General features: G+C 39.4%; 1 protein-coding gene across 1 annotated transcript; it reads left to right on the forward strand.

The window, feature by feature from the left end:
• Positions 1-8,140: 8,140 nt before the first annotated feature.
• On the forward strand, positions 8,141-9,133 carry LOC138070510 (small ubiquitin-related modifier 1-like). The gene is made up of 3 exons (XM_068961771.1): positions 8,141-8,206; positions 8,678-8,996; positions 9,069-9,133. The coding sequence occupies exons 1-3, from the start codon at positions 8,141-8,143 to the stop codon at positions 9,131-9,133; spliced, it is 450 nt and encodes a 149-aa protein (XP_068817872.1).
• Positions 9,134-17,929: the final 8,796 nt, after the last annotated feature.

The raw sequence follows: 17,929 nt of genomic DNA on the forward strand, positions 1-17,929 counted from the left end.
CTGGATAATAATTTTCAAGAGAGTAAGTGTGGCCTTTGTAGTCTGGGACTTAAGTAATAACAGCCTCCAGATTCTGAGTGTTTCTTTGTATATTAATATTATGTATAAAGCTCTGTGCTATCTGCTTTCCATGTAATCCTCAAAAGAAATCCAAATATGAGATTTAAAAGTGTATTCACATTCTCCAAAGAAACAGAAACAGTAAGATCCATTTGTTGTTGTTCAGTTGCTCAATGATGTCCATCTCTTTGAGACTCCATGGACTACAGCATTCCAAGGTTCCTCTCCTTAACTACCTCTTGGAGTTTGCTCAAACTCATGTCTAGTGACTCAGTGATGCCATCCAACCATTTCATCCTCCGTTGCTCCCTTCTCATCCTACCCTCAATCTTTGCCAGTATCAGCGTGTGTTTCCCAGTTTCCAATGAGTTGGCTTTTCACATCAGGTGATCAAAGTATTGGAGCTTCAACTTTAGTGTCAGTGCTTCCAGTGACTATTAAGGTTGACTTCCTTTAGGATTGATTGGTTGGATCTCCTTGCAGTCCAAGAGACTGTCAAGAGTTCTCCTTCACCACAGTTCAAAAGCATCAGCTCTTTAGCACTCAGTCTTCTTTATGGTCCAACTTTCACATCCGTACATGACTACTAGAAAAACCATAGCTTTGAATAGATGGGCTTTGTTGGCAAAGTAATGTCACTGCTTTTTAATATGCTGTCTACATTTGTCATAACCTTTCTTCCAAAGAGCAAGCAACTTTTAATGGCTGCTGTCACCATCTGCAGTGAATTTGGATCTTATTAATGTAAAGCACTTTATAGAGGGTCATGTATGATACAAAATTCAAAGCCATTGTCCCATGTCACTGACTAAGAGTAACTGAATCATTGCAAATTAAAGGACATTTTGAGTAAAGGAATATATGGGAAAAAAAATTGAATCCTATACATTTCTTTCACATCTCTACTTATATTCAAAGCTTCCTATTTAGGCTTATTTTAATAAAAAGTGTTAGGAATTGTTGATAATCTGTACATGAAAACACAAGTCTAAGAATATTGCTGTCACATTTCCAGTATACTGTACATTTTAAGAAATGAAAGTAGACAGATTTTAGAAGTGTAGGACTCTGCTAATTTGTACCAGTCCCAACTATGTCTGTGAATGCCAGTTAATTGACTGTGTGTGAGGTCATATATCCTTTTAGATCATCTTTGTCTTTTGGTGAGAATAGAAATGAAAGTGAACATCCAACATGGCTGCTGAAACTGCTTTGACTGTGTGTCTGTATTGTTTTTATTTGCTGAAGAGAATAGAATATGTAATGAGACAGTAATGTTTGCTTCTTAATTTTTTCCAAAGATTTTTTTAAATGCTTGAACATTATTTGTCCCTCCCACAAAAAAAGAAAAAAGAAAAAAAAAACTGGCCTTGAATAATGCTCTTAATTTTCTCAATAATTTTTTGTTAGCCATTGCCAAGAAAAAAATAAACCACCTACTATGTATAATATCATCAGTTCCATTCTGGCAAAATCAAACTGATGACATTTGACTTCATGTAGCTAATTGCAAGTAAAAGCATTTTAAACACAGGAAGATTCTTATTAATTATATGCTTCAATATATTTTGGTTTCTCTGTGTGAAAATCATTTTCTTTCTCTGTCATTGTTGCCACGGGAATATACTCTGAAATTCTCCATGTGGAGGGGAATACTGAAAGACTTGGATTGATCAGTTTGGAAAGTTGTGCTTGTGTTTTTATTGTTCAGTCACTCAGTTGTGTCTGACTCTTTGCAGCATGGATTGCAGCATGCCAGGCTTTTCTGTCCTTCACTATCTCCCAGAGTTTGCTCAAACTCATGTCCATTGAATTAGCAGAGCCATCCAACCACCTTATTCTCTGTTACCCTCTTCTTCTGCCCTCAATATTTCCAAGCATCAGGGTCTTTTCCAATGAGTCAGTCTTCACATCTGGTGGCTGAAGTATTGGAGCTTCAGCTTCAGCATCAGTCCTTCCAATAAATATTCAGGGTTGATTTCCTTTAGGAATGACTGGTTTGAACTCCTTGCTTTAACTATACAACCTTTGTCAGCAATGATGTCTCTGCCTTTAAACATGCTATCTAGGTTTGTCATAGCTTCTCTTCCAAGGAGCTGCTGCTGCTGCTGCTGCTGCTAAGTCGCTTCAGTCATGTCCAACTCTGTGCGACCCCATAGACGGCAGCCCACCAGGCTCCCCCGTCCCTGGGATTCTCCAGGCAAGAACACTGGAGTGGGTTGCCATTTCCTTCTCCAGTGCATGAAAGTGAAAAGTGAAAGTGACGTCGCTCAGCCGTGTCAGACTCTTCACAACCCCATGGGCTGCACCCTACCAAAGCTCCTCCATCCATGGGATTTTCCAGGCAAGAGTACTGGAGTGGGGTGCCATCGCCTTCTCCACTTCCAAGGAGCAAGAGTCTTCTAATTTTATGGCTGCAGTCATCATTCACAGTGATTTTGGAGCCCAAGAAAATAATGTCTGTCACGGTTTCCATTGTTTCCCCATCTATTTGCCATGAAGTGATAGGACCAGATGCCATGATCTTAGTTTTTGAATGTTGAGTTTTAAGCCAGCTTTCTCACTCTCCTATTTCACCTTCATCAAGAGATTCTTTAGTCCCTTTTCACTTTCTGCCATTAAGGTAGTGCCATCTGCATATCTGAGGTTATTGATATTTCTCTCATCAATCTTGATTCCAGGTTGAGCTTCATCTAGTCTAGCATGTCACATGATGTACTCTACATATAAGTTGAATAAGCAGGGTGACAATATACAGCTTTGCTGTATTCCTTTCCCAATTTTGAACCAGTCTGTTGTTCCATGTTCTGCATATAGGTTAATCAAGAGGCAGTAAGGTGGTCTGGTGTTACCATTTCTGAGAATTTTCCAGTTTGTTATGATCCACACAGTCGAAAAGCTTAATGTAGCCAATTAAACAGAAGTGGATGGTTTTCTGAAATTCTCTTGCTTTTTCCATGATCCAGTGGATTTTGGCAATTTGATCTCTGGTTCCTCTGCCTTTTCACAATCCAATTTGTACATCTGAAAGTTCTTGGTTCACATGCTGTTGAAGCCTAGTTTGAAGGATTTTGAACATTACGTTGCTAGCATGTGAAATAAGTGCAATTGTGCTTACTTCTCCATTAACTACTTTACATTGTTCTATTAAAAAATTGATTCCATTTGAACAACAAGAACAAAAGACCTGAGAAGTTTTTAAAAGTAACAACAGAACCATCTTTCCTTTTCTATCTGCAATGTAAATGGAGTTTGCATAAAAAAGACTGGTATGAAAGTGAAGTTTAAATGTTCTTTAACAATCATTTTGGGATAGCTGGCATTGATTTTTATTTATTTATTTATTTATTTATTGTACAGTGTTCTCATATAAAATCCACATGAAGTGTACTGGGAAAAACAGCATCTGTAGAGTATATGTCTCTTCAGGGTTAATGTAAGTAATCTCAAAATTATTTTTTAAAGTTAGGATATAGGATAGAGCATGCTTTGAGTGAGTGCATGTGTGTGCGTGTGTGTGTGTGTGTGTGTCTGTGTGTCTGTGTCTGTGTGTGTGCATGTTTTAAAGAGAAGGCAATGAGAAGGGTAGAGAAAGAAGGCAAAGTGTTTGAGTTAGGAGACTTGGTCCCAAGTGCCTTGCAGCCAGGTAGAAATTAAAACGCAGAATTCAGTTTGTTGCAAATAAAGCCAGACTGGGCTGTGCAGTTAGATCTATAGAGCATGTGTTTCCCCATCCAGCCAATTGGAGGATCACAGGCTGCTCATTTTCTGATACAGAAGAAACTGTTTTTGTTATAAACAAACATTATGAGTTTAAGAATTTTGTTGTTGTTTTTATTGGGTTGAACAAGCCAGGAAGAGAAGTTCCTCACCAGTAATCAATTAACCAACATTTTGATCTTGGACTTTCCTTTCTCCAGAACTGTGAGAAATAAATTTCTATTGTTTGAGCCACTCAGTCTAAGGTGTTTTGTTACATCAGAGCAAGTTGAATAGTATTAAGACAATACATTTGTAAGCCAGATAAGGCTGTGTTGCCTTAGGGTCTGAATCAGACCTCTATTTTGAGGTGAGGTTTCTAGGATTATGGATCTGACCCCAGCATTGACACTACCTGGGTTTGTGACATTGAGCAAGTAACTTCATGTCTCTATCCTTTATTTTCCTATTTGAAAATGAGAGTCAGATTAAGTTTTCTTATAAGAAAAATAAGTATATGGCATCTTGGTAAAGGGAAGCTTACCCTTTTACCAAGGATTGACAAAATGATTAAAACATTTTCTAATTTGATGTCTAAAGATTTACTAGGTATTGATATAATTTTAAATCTTAATAAATATTTATATCTTGATAAATGAACATAAAAACTAATTAGCATTTGTGTATTTAACAGCTATTAGCTTATTCCACCCATTTCAAAAATATTTACATCAGGACTCATTAGGAGCATCTCAGAACATGATCTTGGAGCTGGTGTACTGGGATGACTTGGAGGGATGGTACAGGGAGGGAAGTGGGAGGGGGGTTCAGGATGGGGAACACGTGTATGCCCATGGCGGATTCATGTTTATGTGTGGCAGAACCAATACAATATTGTAAAGTAAAAATAAATAAATAAAAACATGATCTTAAAACTGTCTCACTTAATTTTAATGAATAATAGTCTTCAAAATACATTTTAAATGTCCCCTTACTTGTGTGTGTATGTTAAGTCACTTCAGTCATGTCCAACTCTTTGTGACCCTATGGACTGTAGCCCACCAGGCTCCTCTGTCCATGAGATTCTCCAGGCAAGAATACTGGAGTGGATTGTCATGCCTTCTTCCAGGGGATTCTCCTGACCCATGGATTGAATCAGCATCTCTTATGTCTGCTGCATAGACAAGCAGGATTTTACCACTAGCCCCACCTGGGAAGCCCATATTCCCTTACTTATTTATCTTATGTATACATGCAAAAATTGGTACTAAAACTTTTGTTTAAACCATCTTTAGAGGCTGACACATTTTCTCATTGGTCTCTTCATTGCTTCAAGCATCGTTGAATGGACAATGGCTACAGAGAATAAAAAGTTAATTCTGCCTGAGTGAGAATAGCAACTTTTCTCTCTCGAGGCTGACAGATTTTTGTGTTTGCTTTGATCAGTGGATGACAGAGTGCTCTTGTTAACATTTGGTGTGTGGCCAGGAGAACAATTTTTCCCCGACAGAAATAATGTGCTGTCTTAATTAAATAATCACTCATACACATAAAAAATGAACAGTATATTATCATCAAAAAATATATTGACTGACTGACATCTACAGGGAACTTCCTTTTACACGATAGATGACTTGGCACTGATTCTTTTTTAAACAGTCACTACATTTCAGTAATGGAGTGGAGCCTCCCTAGGGTTTCAATCATTAGTTCATTAATGGTGAATGTTAGAAGAAAAATAAAATCCAGATTTAAAAACCTGACAGCATTTTGGTGCTGAAACTCTTTGAGTTTCCAGGCCCCCAAAAAATCGACCCAGAAAGATATATTTTCTTCTCACAATTGTGGAGAGATACAGGTTTCAGTACATATCATGTAAAATTTTTATAATTTTATTGAAATATAATTGACATAACTTAAAAGTTCACTGATTTAATGTGTCCCAGTTAATGATTTTTAGTATATTCACAGATATGGGTGAACATTACCACAGTTAACCTTAATCACCTTAGAAAGAAACCCTGTACCATTTAGCTAGGGCTTCCCTGGTATCATCACCCTATTCCTCATTCTTTAACACTCTCTAGCCCTGGAAACACTATTGTCTGTCTCTATAGATTTGCCCATTCTAGATGTTTCACATAGATGTAATCATATGTTATGCCATCTTTTGTGAGAGGCTTCTTTCATTTAGCATAATCTTTCTGAGGTTTCTGGGTAATCATCTAACAACTATTATGTAGTCACTTAGTATTCAAGTTTGGTTGTGTCTCAAACTTACCTATGTGGCTTTCAAGAAATAATGGTACCTGGGTCTAACCTAAATACATAGAGTTAAAATCCCTGCAGGTGGGTAATGGGCATGGGCCTGTTAGGTTTGAAAAACTGCAGAACTCTATTCTTGGAGTGACATTTGTAATTTCTTAAGCCTAAAGGAAGAAAAGCTTTCAGAATCAGCCTCACATGTGTTAATACCCTGATGCTGCTGCTGCTGCTGCTAAGTTGTGTCAGTTGTGTCTGATTCTGTGCAACCCCATAGACAGCAGCCCAACAGGCTCCTCTGTCCCTGGGATTCTCCAGGCAAGAACACTGGAGTGGGTTGCCATTTCCTTCTCCAATGCAGCAAAGTGAAAAGTGAAAGTGAAGTCGCTTAGTCGTGTCCGACTCTGAGCGACCCCATGGACTGTAGCCTACCAGGCTCCTCCATCCATGGGATTCTCCAGGCAAGAGTACTGGAGTGGGGTGCCATTGCCTTCTCCGGTTAATACCCTATGTCCTGCCATTTCAGAAGCACTGAAAGAATCCATGTTTTTCTAAATCCTTTATCTCCTTCACTTTAAGGGGAGTTTTGAGAGTCTCCTCACCGTTCACTATTTTGTGTGACAGAATCCTAAGGTTTGCAACAGTTACATGGGATGTAACCCGCTAACAGCCCTTAGCTTCTTAATCAAGTAGTTTCTTACATTATCAAAAGCAATCAGTAAAGCACCAAGTTTGACACATGGGGGAGAATTTAGGAACTCAAGTGCTTTTGAGAGAGACAAGTTTGAGAATTGTGTGGCACAGAAATGCACAGGTTATCCAAATAATGTTTAGAGACTGTAAAAGGTAGAAATTTTATCAAAAAGCCAAAAAAAAAAAAAAACTCTGATTAGGCAATCCCCAAAGCAGACTTTATTTCATTATTTTTCCTTGGGCTGGCCAGGCTCATTGCTTTTAGTATGAAGGAGGAAAATGTAATGATATTTTATTATCCAAAGGCAAAAATGGAGATGCTGAAATTTGATGAGGGAGGCAGGTCAGGTGTCCTCTGCGTGTGGGTTTTGGGGTTTGACAAAGTTACTGCTGAGCTGAGCCTGTTTATCTCTAACACAGAAATGATGGGTTAAAAGGTGGAAAGTTCTATCAATTAGCTAAATTTGTGTGAAACTGATCTGCTTGACTGTTATTTTTTCTACTGGTTTGATCTGTTATTTTAGTGTTATATAGGCATAGGTTGAATTACCAGTCAATTTAAGGCAGTTGTGTCCAATAACTAGTCATTTCAATGAAATAAATAAATAAATAAATAAATTGAACTTTCATTTGGTGATGAGGAGTATGAAAGCTCTCCAACTAAATGTAACTTTAAGATTGTATGTTGTCATTTCATAGCTAGTCAAAGCTTGTGGGCCTCAATTACTGAAAAATACCCAGATGGAGCAAATTTTTTTCATTTTGAGGAAAACCTCTTTCTTGTTAGCTCTGAATTAGCTGCCTATCCCGTTTTTTTCATTAAATTTCACTAAGATCTTTTTCTGTAAAGGTATCTAGTAATGCATTTTTATTATATCCCAGGAAAGCACTGACCAAAATCATTTCTTGCCCATGACATTTGGTATTCCTTTGGTTGTCCATCCGGTTAATCAACCTTCAAAACATATCATTTGAAAAACAGCCTTGTGTGATTAGCCAGTTTTTACCATGAGCATCTAGTTCCTCACAAATTATTATTAATACATTTCAACACAATAAAAATAAAAATAACATGAATGGACAAGGTCTTCATCCAAGGCAGATCAATGTATGTTTATGGAATCCAAGTTTTGAATAATACACTTCTGTAGGATACATAACTGGAGAGAGAACACTCTTAGGTCTATTTCATCACTGATTTATATTCTACTATAACCAAGTAGGACCCCATGGGGCCTTCAGGGTTGGGGAGGCCCTTTCCCCCCTACCCTCTGCTTAACTCCTCTCTGAAATACTTAGGTAACAGCAATTTAATGCACATTCCTGAGTTGTTCTGCAGAAGTGAAAACCACCACCAAGTGGAAGAAATTGATTACTTGATGATCATGAACAAACAGCCGCCAGACCTACATAGCATGGTCAAGGAATGATAAAGTTAACCCTTGTAACATCGCTCTGTTACCTCATCATCAACCAATCAGAGAATTGTGCAGTAAGTGATCCCATAAAAAATGTCTTTTGGAGGGCAGGAGCCATTATCTCCGTGCATGGCCCTACAGTAAATATTTCTCTGCTCCAAACTCTGACATTTTGGTTTGTTTGGCCTGTGTGTCAGACACACAAACTTGCACTAAAACTAGCATTCACAAGTTATCTAAAATAAGTTGATAAGCCAACTTATATTTCCCAAAGCAAAGTTTTTCAATATAGGCCTCTATAGACAGTGAAATTATTTCTCAAGGCAAATGTCATAAATATTGCAGTGGAGCAAAATACCCTCTTGAAGATTAGCTCAGGGTTGAGTTTTGGTAACGTGTAGTTTTTTTTTTTTTGTTTGTTTGTTTGTTTGTTTTTTAATCACATTGACTTGTCTTATTTCTTATACTCAAAAAGAACAAGATTCAAGATTTCTGCTATTTGCATTGGAAAAAGATATCACTCACATGCTCACTAACTGGCACAGGAATCACAAATTGCTAATTCGAGAAACTGGCTTCAAGACATACAGGAAGTCCTTCCAGCCTTGGTGTTGTGCTATGGGGAAAATAGAGTTATAAACTCTGGACTGAGTTTCTGCCTACCCGAGGCTGCTGCTGTGTGGAGACCCCAGGCCGTGTCTGACCAGGAAGCAAAACCTTCAACTGAGGACTTGGGGGATAAGAAGGAAGGAGAATATAGTAAACCCAAAGTCATCAGGCAGGATAGCAGTGAGAGTCACTTCAAAGTGAAAATGATGATACATCTCAAGAAACTCAAAGAATCAGGCTGTCAAAGACAGGGAGTTCCCATGAATTCATTCAGGTTTCTCCTTGAAGTTTAGAAAATTGTTGATAATCACACTCTCAAAGAACTGTGAATGGAAGAAAAAGACATGATTAAAATTTATCAGAAACAAACAGGGGGTCATTCAATGGTTTAGGTATTCTTTTATTTTTTTTTTCCTTTTCCCTTAATCCTCTTTTATTGTTAAAAATAGCTTTCTTGTAATGTGGTATTCAAAACAGAATTGAAAACCAGCACCTCAACTCTTTAAAATATCTGGCATCTTGAATTCTTGAGCCCATTATTCCTCATTGTTAGTTTTTATTGTGCTGATTTTTGGTGATCAAACCTCAGCCTGCTTCATATCACTCTGTCCTTTTTAAAAATTACATGTATGCATAGAGAGGCCACCTTTTCCAGGACTATGCATTTGCAGGCTTGTGATAAATAAGGTTGACTAATGTGAGTGTTTCTAATGACTCTCCAGTTGGCCCTGAAGTTCTAGCATGTAATTGCTTCACTCCTGGGCTATAACTTTCACTGGGTGATGGAAGTTTTTTCAGAAAACTGAACTGTGGAAAATGACCTTTCCTTAACCTGAAGCTACTTTTAAAATCTGAGGGTCCAGACCACAAAAAGAGGAATTTCAAGTTGGAATCAAAGTGACAGAGGTATTAAGAATAATGACTAACACCAGAGATAGTTTCACTGAAGAGAAAGCATTTTAAGATAAAAGAAAAAAATCTTGCAGAAGATCCCCCAAAAGATCTAGTTTTCATTAGCGGTTAACGTTATTTACACAGAAGTATATACAGCAGAACAGTGCTCTTTTTGACTGTATTTGTACTTTTTGGCCTGGGATATGGGTTTTAAATGGACATTGCCTGTATCAGCTTCATTAAAATAACATATTTGTTAAAAAAAAAAAGACTGTCTTTTTAAAATGTAATCAGTCTCAACTCTGTTTGTCAGTAGAACATAATAAATAAACATCTAAAATTATCACAGGGTTAGCAGTCTTTGGCTAATGATGTAGTATGCATGGGATTATACATATTATATATACTTGTGTTTTAATTTAAAATCAAACTTTTACATGATTCAAGGAAAAAAAGAACAGATTTCTTCTAGTTTTAAGTGACTATGTGGTTGTAATTAAATAAGATAATGTGGGGTTACATCATAACGATTGGATGAGTTTTGATTTGCTTTAAACCTTCACAGTCAGACTCCTCTGCTAATCAAAAGGTGCTAACTGAAATGCTACACTTGATTTTTTTTTTTTTAATGTTGAGGTATTTGAATACCACCTCTATGGTTTTGCCTGATAAATGTGAATAGTCTTTATCTGTTTTACCAATACATTCATTTACCTATTTTGAAATAAAAATGCCATTGGAGTGCCCTGGATACCATATAAATGCCTTGCTTATCATAACTTACCCAGATAATTGAATCAATTGTTTATCTTTTTTGAGCTGCAGTAATCAGGCCAACAGGCAATTTGGAAAGGAGAAAATTATTAACTTTTGACTGGAAACTAGAAAAAGTTGATAATAAATACTGAATATATCTTTTTCTGTTTAGTCTCCAGTAAATCATAACACAAATATGTTCTGATAATTAACTTGTGATTCATTTTTTAAGTGAAATAGGGTGCTTTTTTTCCTCACCCTATTGTTAATTACATTGTTTGTAAATTGAGGTTCTATGTGTCAAAATTCTATAGATGCAATTTGTTCAAAATTGATAGCCCTCTCAAAATATTTTTAAAATTATTACTCACTCCCAATTATTACTCATTCCCATTCAGGTATTTCTCATAAATTTTCATATTTCAGGTTTCCCTTGAATTTTTTTGAATGTTTTGGATAAATTTGGGATAAATTAGCCCTGTTTGTGTTAAAACAATTGAAGCAGAGTAGCAGCGGCCATATTTAGACATTGGATGATTTCAATCTTCAAATTTTCTATGTGTGTGTGTGTGTATGTGTGTGTATATGCTCAGTCATGTTCAGCCCTTTGTGACCCCATGGACTGTAGCCAACAAGACTCCTCTGTCCACAGAATTTTCCAGGCAAGAACAATGGAGTGGGTTTCCATTTCCTACTCCAGGGGATCTTCCCAAACCAGGGATCAAACCTGCATCTCCTGAAATGGCAAGCAGGTTCTTTATCCTTGAGCTACGTGGGAAACCAAAGTGTTCAATAATCTCTTCCATTTCCCTTTCGGCTGCCCCTTGAACTGAGAGTAAGAGATTTCCATTTATTTTATTTTTATTTTTTCTCCAGCCAAAGAGAAACAAATAAGGAAACAAACAACAACAACAACAACAACAACAACAACAAAACTATTTGTGGACATGATATTTAACTCCTTTGAACAAATGTAAATACAAGGACAATAGTCCAGTTCATAGTGAAGTCTTCCTTCCTGAGGATGGGCAGAGAGAGTGAGGTCAGGAGAGCATCAAAGAAGTCCTTACCCCACCTTCAGGGTAAGTGGCTAAATATCTGTTTTGCATTTGAGCCAGTTAGGTCCCTTATGGCTTTTGTGAATGCCTCTGATGTTGTCTTTGGAGGTTTTTTTGAAGCTAAGCTCACAGTCTCATTACAATTAAAGCAGAAGTGAATCCATTGTTTATTTTTGGCTTGAATTTTGTTCAACTATGTTTATTTGAAAAAAAAATTAAGGTACAATTTAAGAGTATCAAATTGACTAGATTTAGTAGGCTAGATTTGTGAGTAGTTACTTCGTTGACACTGAAAATAATACTTAATCTTTCTAGATCTTAGCTTCCTTCTTTATAAAATAACACTGTATGCAAAAAGGGTTATAGTGAGTAATACGACACATAAACTAGAGGAGAAATACAACACACACAATACATAATGTGCCACAGAGTAAGATTTCAGTCAAATCTACAGGTTCTTCACTCTCCAAATCCCACAACCAAATCAATTTGTTAAATTATACAACTCGGGAATCTGCCATTCCAGGGGACCCAGGAGGTCGACATGCCTCATCCTGCCCAGGGACCCGATTATTGGGAGGCCGACATGCCTCTACCCGACCAGGGATTCGATCTCCAGGAGGTCACACCTCAGCTTTCCTGGGGATCTGTACCCTGAGCTGGGGTCGCCTAGCTCTCAGATTGCAGCAGTACTGAGTAGGATAAGTTTCTAAAAGACTCACCTCTAAGGAAGTCCACCCATAGAAACAGAAGGAAGCCTATTGTTTTTGGGACTGTGCCCAGTCTCAGTGATAGCTCCAAGCCCAATGAGAACAACATTGCCTTTCTGGAAAGCCTAAAAGAGACACTCCAAAAGTTTACCAATCTGGACTTAGACTCTTACAGGTGATATTAAAAGACAGATTTCTGTCCCAATGTGCATCACACATCAGGATAAAGTTATAACAGCTTCAGTAGCAGGACCCTGCTGCCTCTTTAGATGAGATGGTCTAGAGAGCCACCAATACCTTTTATAACAGAGAACAGGAAAGGGAGGCCAATGCCCAGGAAAGGGAGAAAAGGAAAGACACAAGGCATGCCCAGATGATGCCCACCTTCCAGGTAAGCTCTATGGCAAACACTGAGTCCTTGAAGGACAAGGCACCAGGCAAATGCCTAATCTGTAGACAGGTGGGCTTTGGGCCAAAGAATGTCCAAATCATGACAAGTCTCCTAAAATGGCTTGCTACAAATACCATCAATTGGGATATTTGGCGACACTCTGCTCTTGGGACCCTAGAGCTTCAAGGTCAAGTGTCAAACCTTCCCTAAAGATGGTTCAACAGGAATGAGGCAGCCCGTTCCAGCCAGCCTGCCTGTCACAGATAACTATCACGGGGCTGGAGCCAAGGGTGAAACTGAATGTGGCAGAAACCTTGGACCACCAGACAAAACCAGAAGAGGGCTTGTTGGAAGATCCTCTGACCAATCCTGAAGAAATCTGGTACACTGATGGAAGAAGTTTTGTCTTGGATGATAAAAGAAGAACAGGATATGTGGTAGTCTCCAATTTTGAGACCATAGAGGCTAAAACTTTGGAGACGGAAATGGCACTCCACTCCAGTACTCTTGCCTGGAGAATCTCAGAGACAGGGGAGCCTGGTGGGCTGCCATCTATGGGGTCGCACAGAGTCAGAAACGACTGAAGTGAGTTATCAGCAGCAGCAGGCTAAACCTTTGCCACCAGGTACTTCAGCCCAATTACCTGAGCTCATAGCTCTGACTCAGGAGTGGCAGCTACACGCTGCTGGAGCAGCAGCTGTGAAGAGATACCCCACATCCAAGATCAGGAGCAGCGGCTGTATTTTGCTGGACTGGCCATGCAGAGATACCCCACGACCAAGGTCAGAGAAACCAGAGTAAGATGGTAGGTGCTGGAGCAGCTGGGAGGTGATACTCACATCCAAAAGCAAAGAAGAAGTCCCAGCAAGATGGCAAGAAAGGAGAATTTGCGTTTAGTCAAACCCCATTCCTGCCAGAGATGCGCAGAGGTCTCAAACAAATCTTGTGCCACCAGGACCCAGGGACCCCACAGAGACTGAGACAGAACTGTGTTTGACGTCCCCTGTGGAGGAACATGTTGGTAGTGGTCTGCCGCAGGGACAGGGGCTCTGCATGCAGCAGACTCGGGTATGGCATAAGCCCTCTTGGAGGAGGTCGCCATTAACCCACCATAGAGCTGCCAGAACTTACACCGAATTGGGAAATAGATTCTTGGAAGGCACAACAGAATCTTGTGCACACCAAGACCCAGGAGAAAGGAACATGGACCCCACAAGAGACTGTCACAGAGTTGCCTGTGTGTGTCCACGAGTCTCTGGTATAGCTGTGGCTTGGTGGTGGCCTTCTGAAGGGTTGGAGGCAGTGAATGTAGCAGTACATGCATGGGATTTTTTGAGGGAAGTCATCATTATCTTCATTAACTCCACCGTAGTTTGGCTGCCTGCAATGCAGGAGACCTGGGTTTGATCCCTGTGTTGGGAAGACCTTGGAGAAGGAAATGGCAACCCACTCCAGTACTCTTGCCTGGAGAATCCCATGGACAGAGGAGCCTGATGGGCTACAGTCCACAAGATCCCAAAGAGTTGGAATGAGCAACATCACTTAAAAATAGCATGGAGGGAACACAGCTCCACTCACCAACAGAAAATTGTATTAAAGCTTTACTGAGCATGGCCCCGCCCATCAGAACAACACCCAGTTTCCACCTCAGTCAGTCTATTCCATCAGGAAGATTCCATAAGCCTCTTATCCTTCTCCATCAGAGGGCAAACAGTTTCAAAACTACAATCACAGGAAAATAACAGTCTAATCACATGGACCACAGCCTTCTCTAACTCAATGAAACTATGAGCCATGCCCTGTAGGTACATCAAGACAGACAGATCATGGTGGAGAGTTCTGACAAAACGTGGTCCACTGGAGAAGGGAATGAGAAACCACTTCATTATTCTTGCCTTGAGAACCCATGAACACTATGAAAAGGCAAAAAGATAGAACACTGAAAGATGAACTCCCCAGGTCGGTAGGTGCCCAATATGCTACTGGAGAGAAAAACTCCAGAAAGAATGAAGAATGAAGAAATGGAGACAAAAGCAAAAGCAATATACAGTTTTGGATGTGACTGGTGATGGAAGAAAAGTCCAATGCTATAAGAGCAGTGTTGCCTAGGAACCAAGAATGTTAGGTTCATGAATCAAGGCAAACTGGAGGTGGTCAAAGATGGCAAGAATGAACGTTGACATTTTAGGAATCAGTGAATGGAAATGGACTGGAATGGGTGAATTTAATGCAGATGATCTTTACTACTGTGGGCAAGAAACCCTTAGAAGAAATGGAGTAGCCATCATAGTTAACAAAAGAGTCTGAAATACAGTTCAGTTCAGTCCAGTTCAGTAGCTCAGTCATGTCCGACTTTTTGAGACCCCATGTATCACAGCACGCCAGGCCTCCCTATCCATCACCAACTCCTGGAGTTCACTCAGACTCGCATCCATCGAGTCAGTGATGCCATCCAGCCAGCCCATCCTCTGTCGTCACCTTCTTCTCCTGCTCCCAATCCCTCCCAGCATCAGAGTCTTTTCCAATGAGTCAACTCTTCACATGAGGTGGCCAAAGTACTGGAGTTTCAGCTTCAGCATCATTTCCTCCAAAGAAATCCCAGGGCTGATCTCCTTCAGAAAGGACTGGTTGGATCTCCTTGCAGTCCAAGGGACTCTCAAGAGTCTTCTCCAACACCACAGTTCAAAAGCATCATTTCTTCAGTGCTCAGCTTTCTTCACAGGTCAGGAGGCAACAGGTAGAATTGGACATTGAACAACAGACTGGTTCCAAATAGGAAAAGGAGTATGTCAAGGCTGTATATTGTCACCCTGCTTATTTAACTTATATGCAGAGTACATCATGAGAAACGCTGGGCTGGAAGAAGAACAAGCTGGGATCAAGATTGCCAGAAGAAATATCAATAACCTCAGATATGCAGATGACACCACCCTTATGGCAGAAAGTGAAGAGGAACTAAAAAGCCTCTTGATGAAAGGGAAAGTGGAAAATGAAAAAGTTGGCTTAAAGCTCAACATTCAGAAAACAAAGATCATGGCATCTGGTCCCATCACTTCATGGGAAATAGATGGGGAAACAGTGGAAACAGTGTCAGACTTTACTTTTGGGGGCTCCAAAATCACTGCAGATGGTGACTGCAGACATGAAATTAAAAGACGCTTACTCTTTGGGAGAAAAGTTATGAACAACCTAGATAGCATATTCAAAAGCAGAGACATTACTTTGCCAACAAAAGTCCATCTAGTCAAGGCTATGGTTTTTCCAGTGCTCATGAAAAGCAGTACTTGGATGTGATCTCAAACATGACAGAAAGATCTCTGCTCATTTACAAGGTAAATGGTTAATATCTCAGTAATCCAAGTCTATGTATCATCCAGTAATGCTGAAGAAGCTGAAGTTAAATGATTCTATGAAGACCTACAAGAACTTTTAGAACTAACACCCAAAAAAGATATCCTTTTCATTATAAGGGACTGGAATGCAAAAGTAGGAAGTCAAGAAACACCTGGAGTAACAGGCAAATTTGGCCTTGGAGTACAGAATGAAGCAGGGCAAAGGCTAATACAGTTTTACCAAGAGAACACACTCGTCATGGCAAACACCCTCTTCCAAAAACACAAGAGAAGACTCTACACATGGACACATGGACATAACCAGATGGTCAACATTAAAATCAAATTGATTATATTCTTTGCTGCCAAAGATGGAGAAGCTCTCTACAGTCAGCAAAAACAAAACCAGAAGCTGACCGTGGCTCAGATCATGAACTCCTTGTTGCCAAATTCATAACTAAAGTGAAGAAAGTAGGGGAAACCACTAGACCATTCAGGTATGACCTAAATCGAATCCCTTACGATTATACAATGAAAGTGACAAATAGATTGAAGGGATTATATCTGATAGACAGACTGTCTGAAGAACTATGGATACAGGTTCATGGCATTTTGCAGGAGACAGGGAGCAAGACCATCCACAAGAAAAAGAAATGCAAAAAGCAAAATGGCTGTCTGACGAGGTATTACAAATTGCCGGGAAAAGAAGAGAAGTGAAAAGCATAGGCGAAAAGGAAAGATACATCCATTTGAATGCAGGCTTCCAAAGAATACCAAGGAGAGATAAGAAAGCCTTTCTCAATGATCAGTGCAAAGAAATAGAGGAAAGCAATAGAAAGGGAAAGACTAGAGATCTCTTCAAGAAAACTAGAGATACCAAGGGAATATTTCATGCAAAGATGGGCTCAATAAAGACAGAAATGTTATGGACCTAACAGAAGCAGAAGATATTAAGAAGAGGTGGCAAGAATACACAGAAGAACTGTACAAAAAAAGATCTTCATGACTCAGATAATCACGATTGTGTGAGCACTCAACTAGAGCCAGACATCCTGGAATGTGAAGTCAAGTGGGCCTTAGGAAGTGTCACTAAAAACAAAGCTAGTGGAGGTAATGGAATTTTGGTTGAACTATTTCAAATCCTGAAAGATGATGCTGTGAAAGTGCTGCACTCAATATGCTAGCAAATTTGGAAAACTCAGCAGTGGCCACAGGACTGGAAAATGTCAGTTTTCATTCCAATTCTAAAGAAAGACAATGCCAAAGAATGCTCAAACTACTGCACAATTGGACTCATCACACATGCTAGTAAAATAATGCTCAAAATTCTCCAAGCCAGGTTTCAGCAATATGTGAACTGTGAACTTCCTGATGTTTAAGCTGGTTTTAGAAAAGGCAGAGGAACCACAGATCAAATTGCCAACATCCATTGAATCATCGAAAAAGCAAGAGAGTTCCAGAAAAACATCTATTTCTGCTTTATTGACTATGCCAAGGCCTTTGACTGTGTGAATTACAATAAACTATGGAAAATTCTGAAAGAGATGGGAATACCAGACCACCTGACCTGACGCTTGAGAAATCTGCATGCAGGTCAGGAAGCAACAGTTAGAACTGGACATGGAACAACAGACTGGTTCTAAATAGGAAAAGGAGTATAGGAGTATACATCAAGGCTGTATATTGTCACCCTGCTTATTTAACTTATATGCAAAATACATCATGAGAAATGCTGGGCTGGAGGAAGCACAAGCTGGAATCAAGATTGCTGGGAGAAATGTCAATAACCTCAGATGTGCAGATGACACCACCCTTATGGCAGAAAGCAAAGAAGTACTAAAGAGCCTCTTGATGAAAGTGTGAAAGAGGAGATTGAAAAAGTTGGCTTAAAGCTCAACATTCAGAAAACTAATATCTTGGTATCTAGTCCCATCCCTTCATGGCAAATAAATGAAGAAACAGTGGAAATAGTGGCAGGTTTCATTTTTTGGGACTCCAAAATCACTGCAGATGGTGACTGCAACCATGAAATTAAAAGATGTTTACC

This window comes from Capricornis sumatraensis, chromosome 23, assembly GCF_032405125.1.
Source record: "Capricornis sumatraensis isolate serow.1 chromosome 23, serow.2, whole genome shotgun sequence".
NCBI lineage: Eukaryota > Metazoa > Chordata > Mammalia > Artiodactyla > Bovidae > Capricornis > Capricornis sumatraensis.

Coding starts and splice junctions, on each gene's coding strand:
- LOC138070510 (XM_068961771.1), top strand. CDS start 8,141: ATGATAAAGTTAACCCTTGTAACATCGCTCTGTTACCTCATCATCAAC. Junction 8,207..8,677: donor ACCAATCAGAGAATTGTGCA/GTAAGTGATCCC, acceptor TAACTGGCACAG/GAATCACAAATTGCTAATTC. Junction 8,997..9,068: donor AGGCTGTCAAAGACAGGGAG/TTCCCATGAATT, acceptor TCAAAGAACTGT/GAATGGAAGAAAAAGACATG.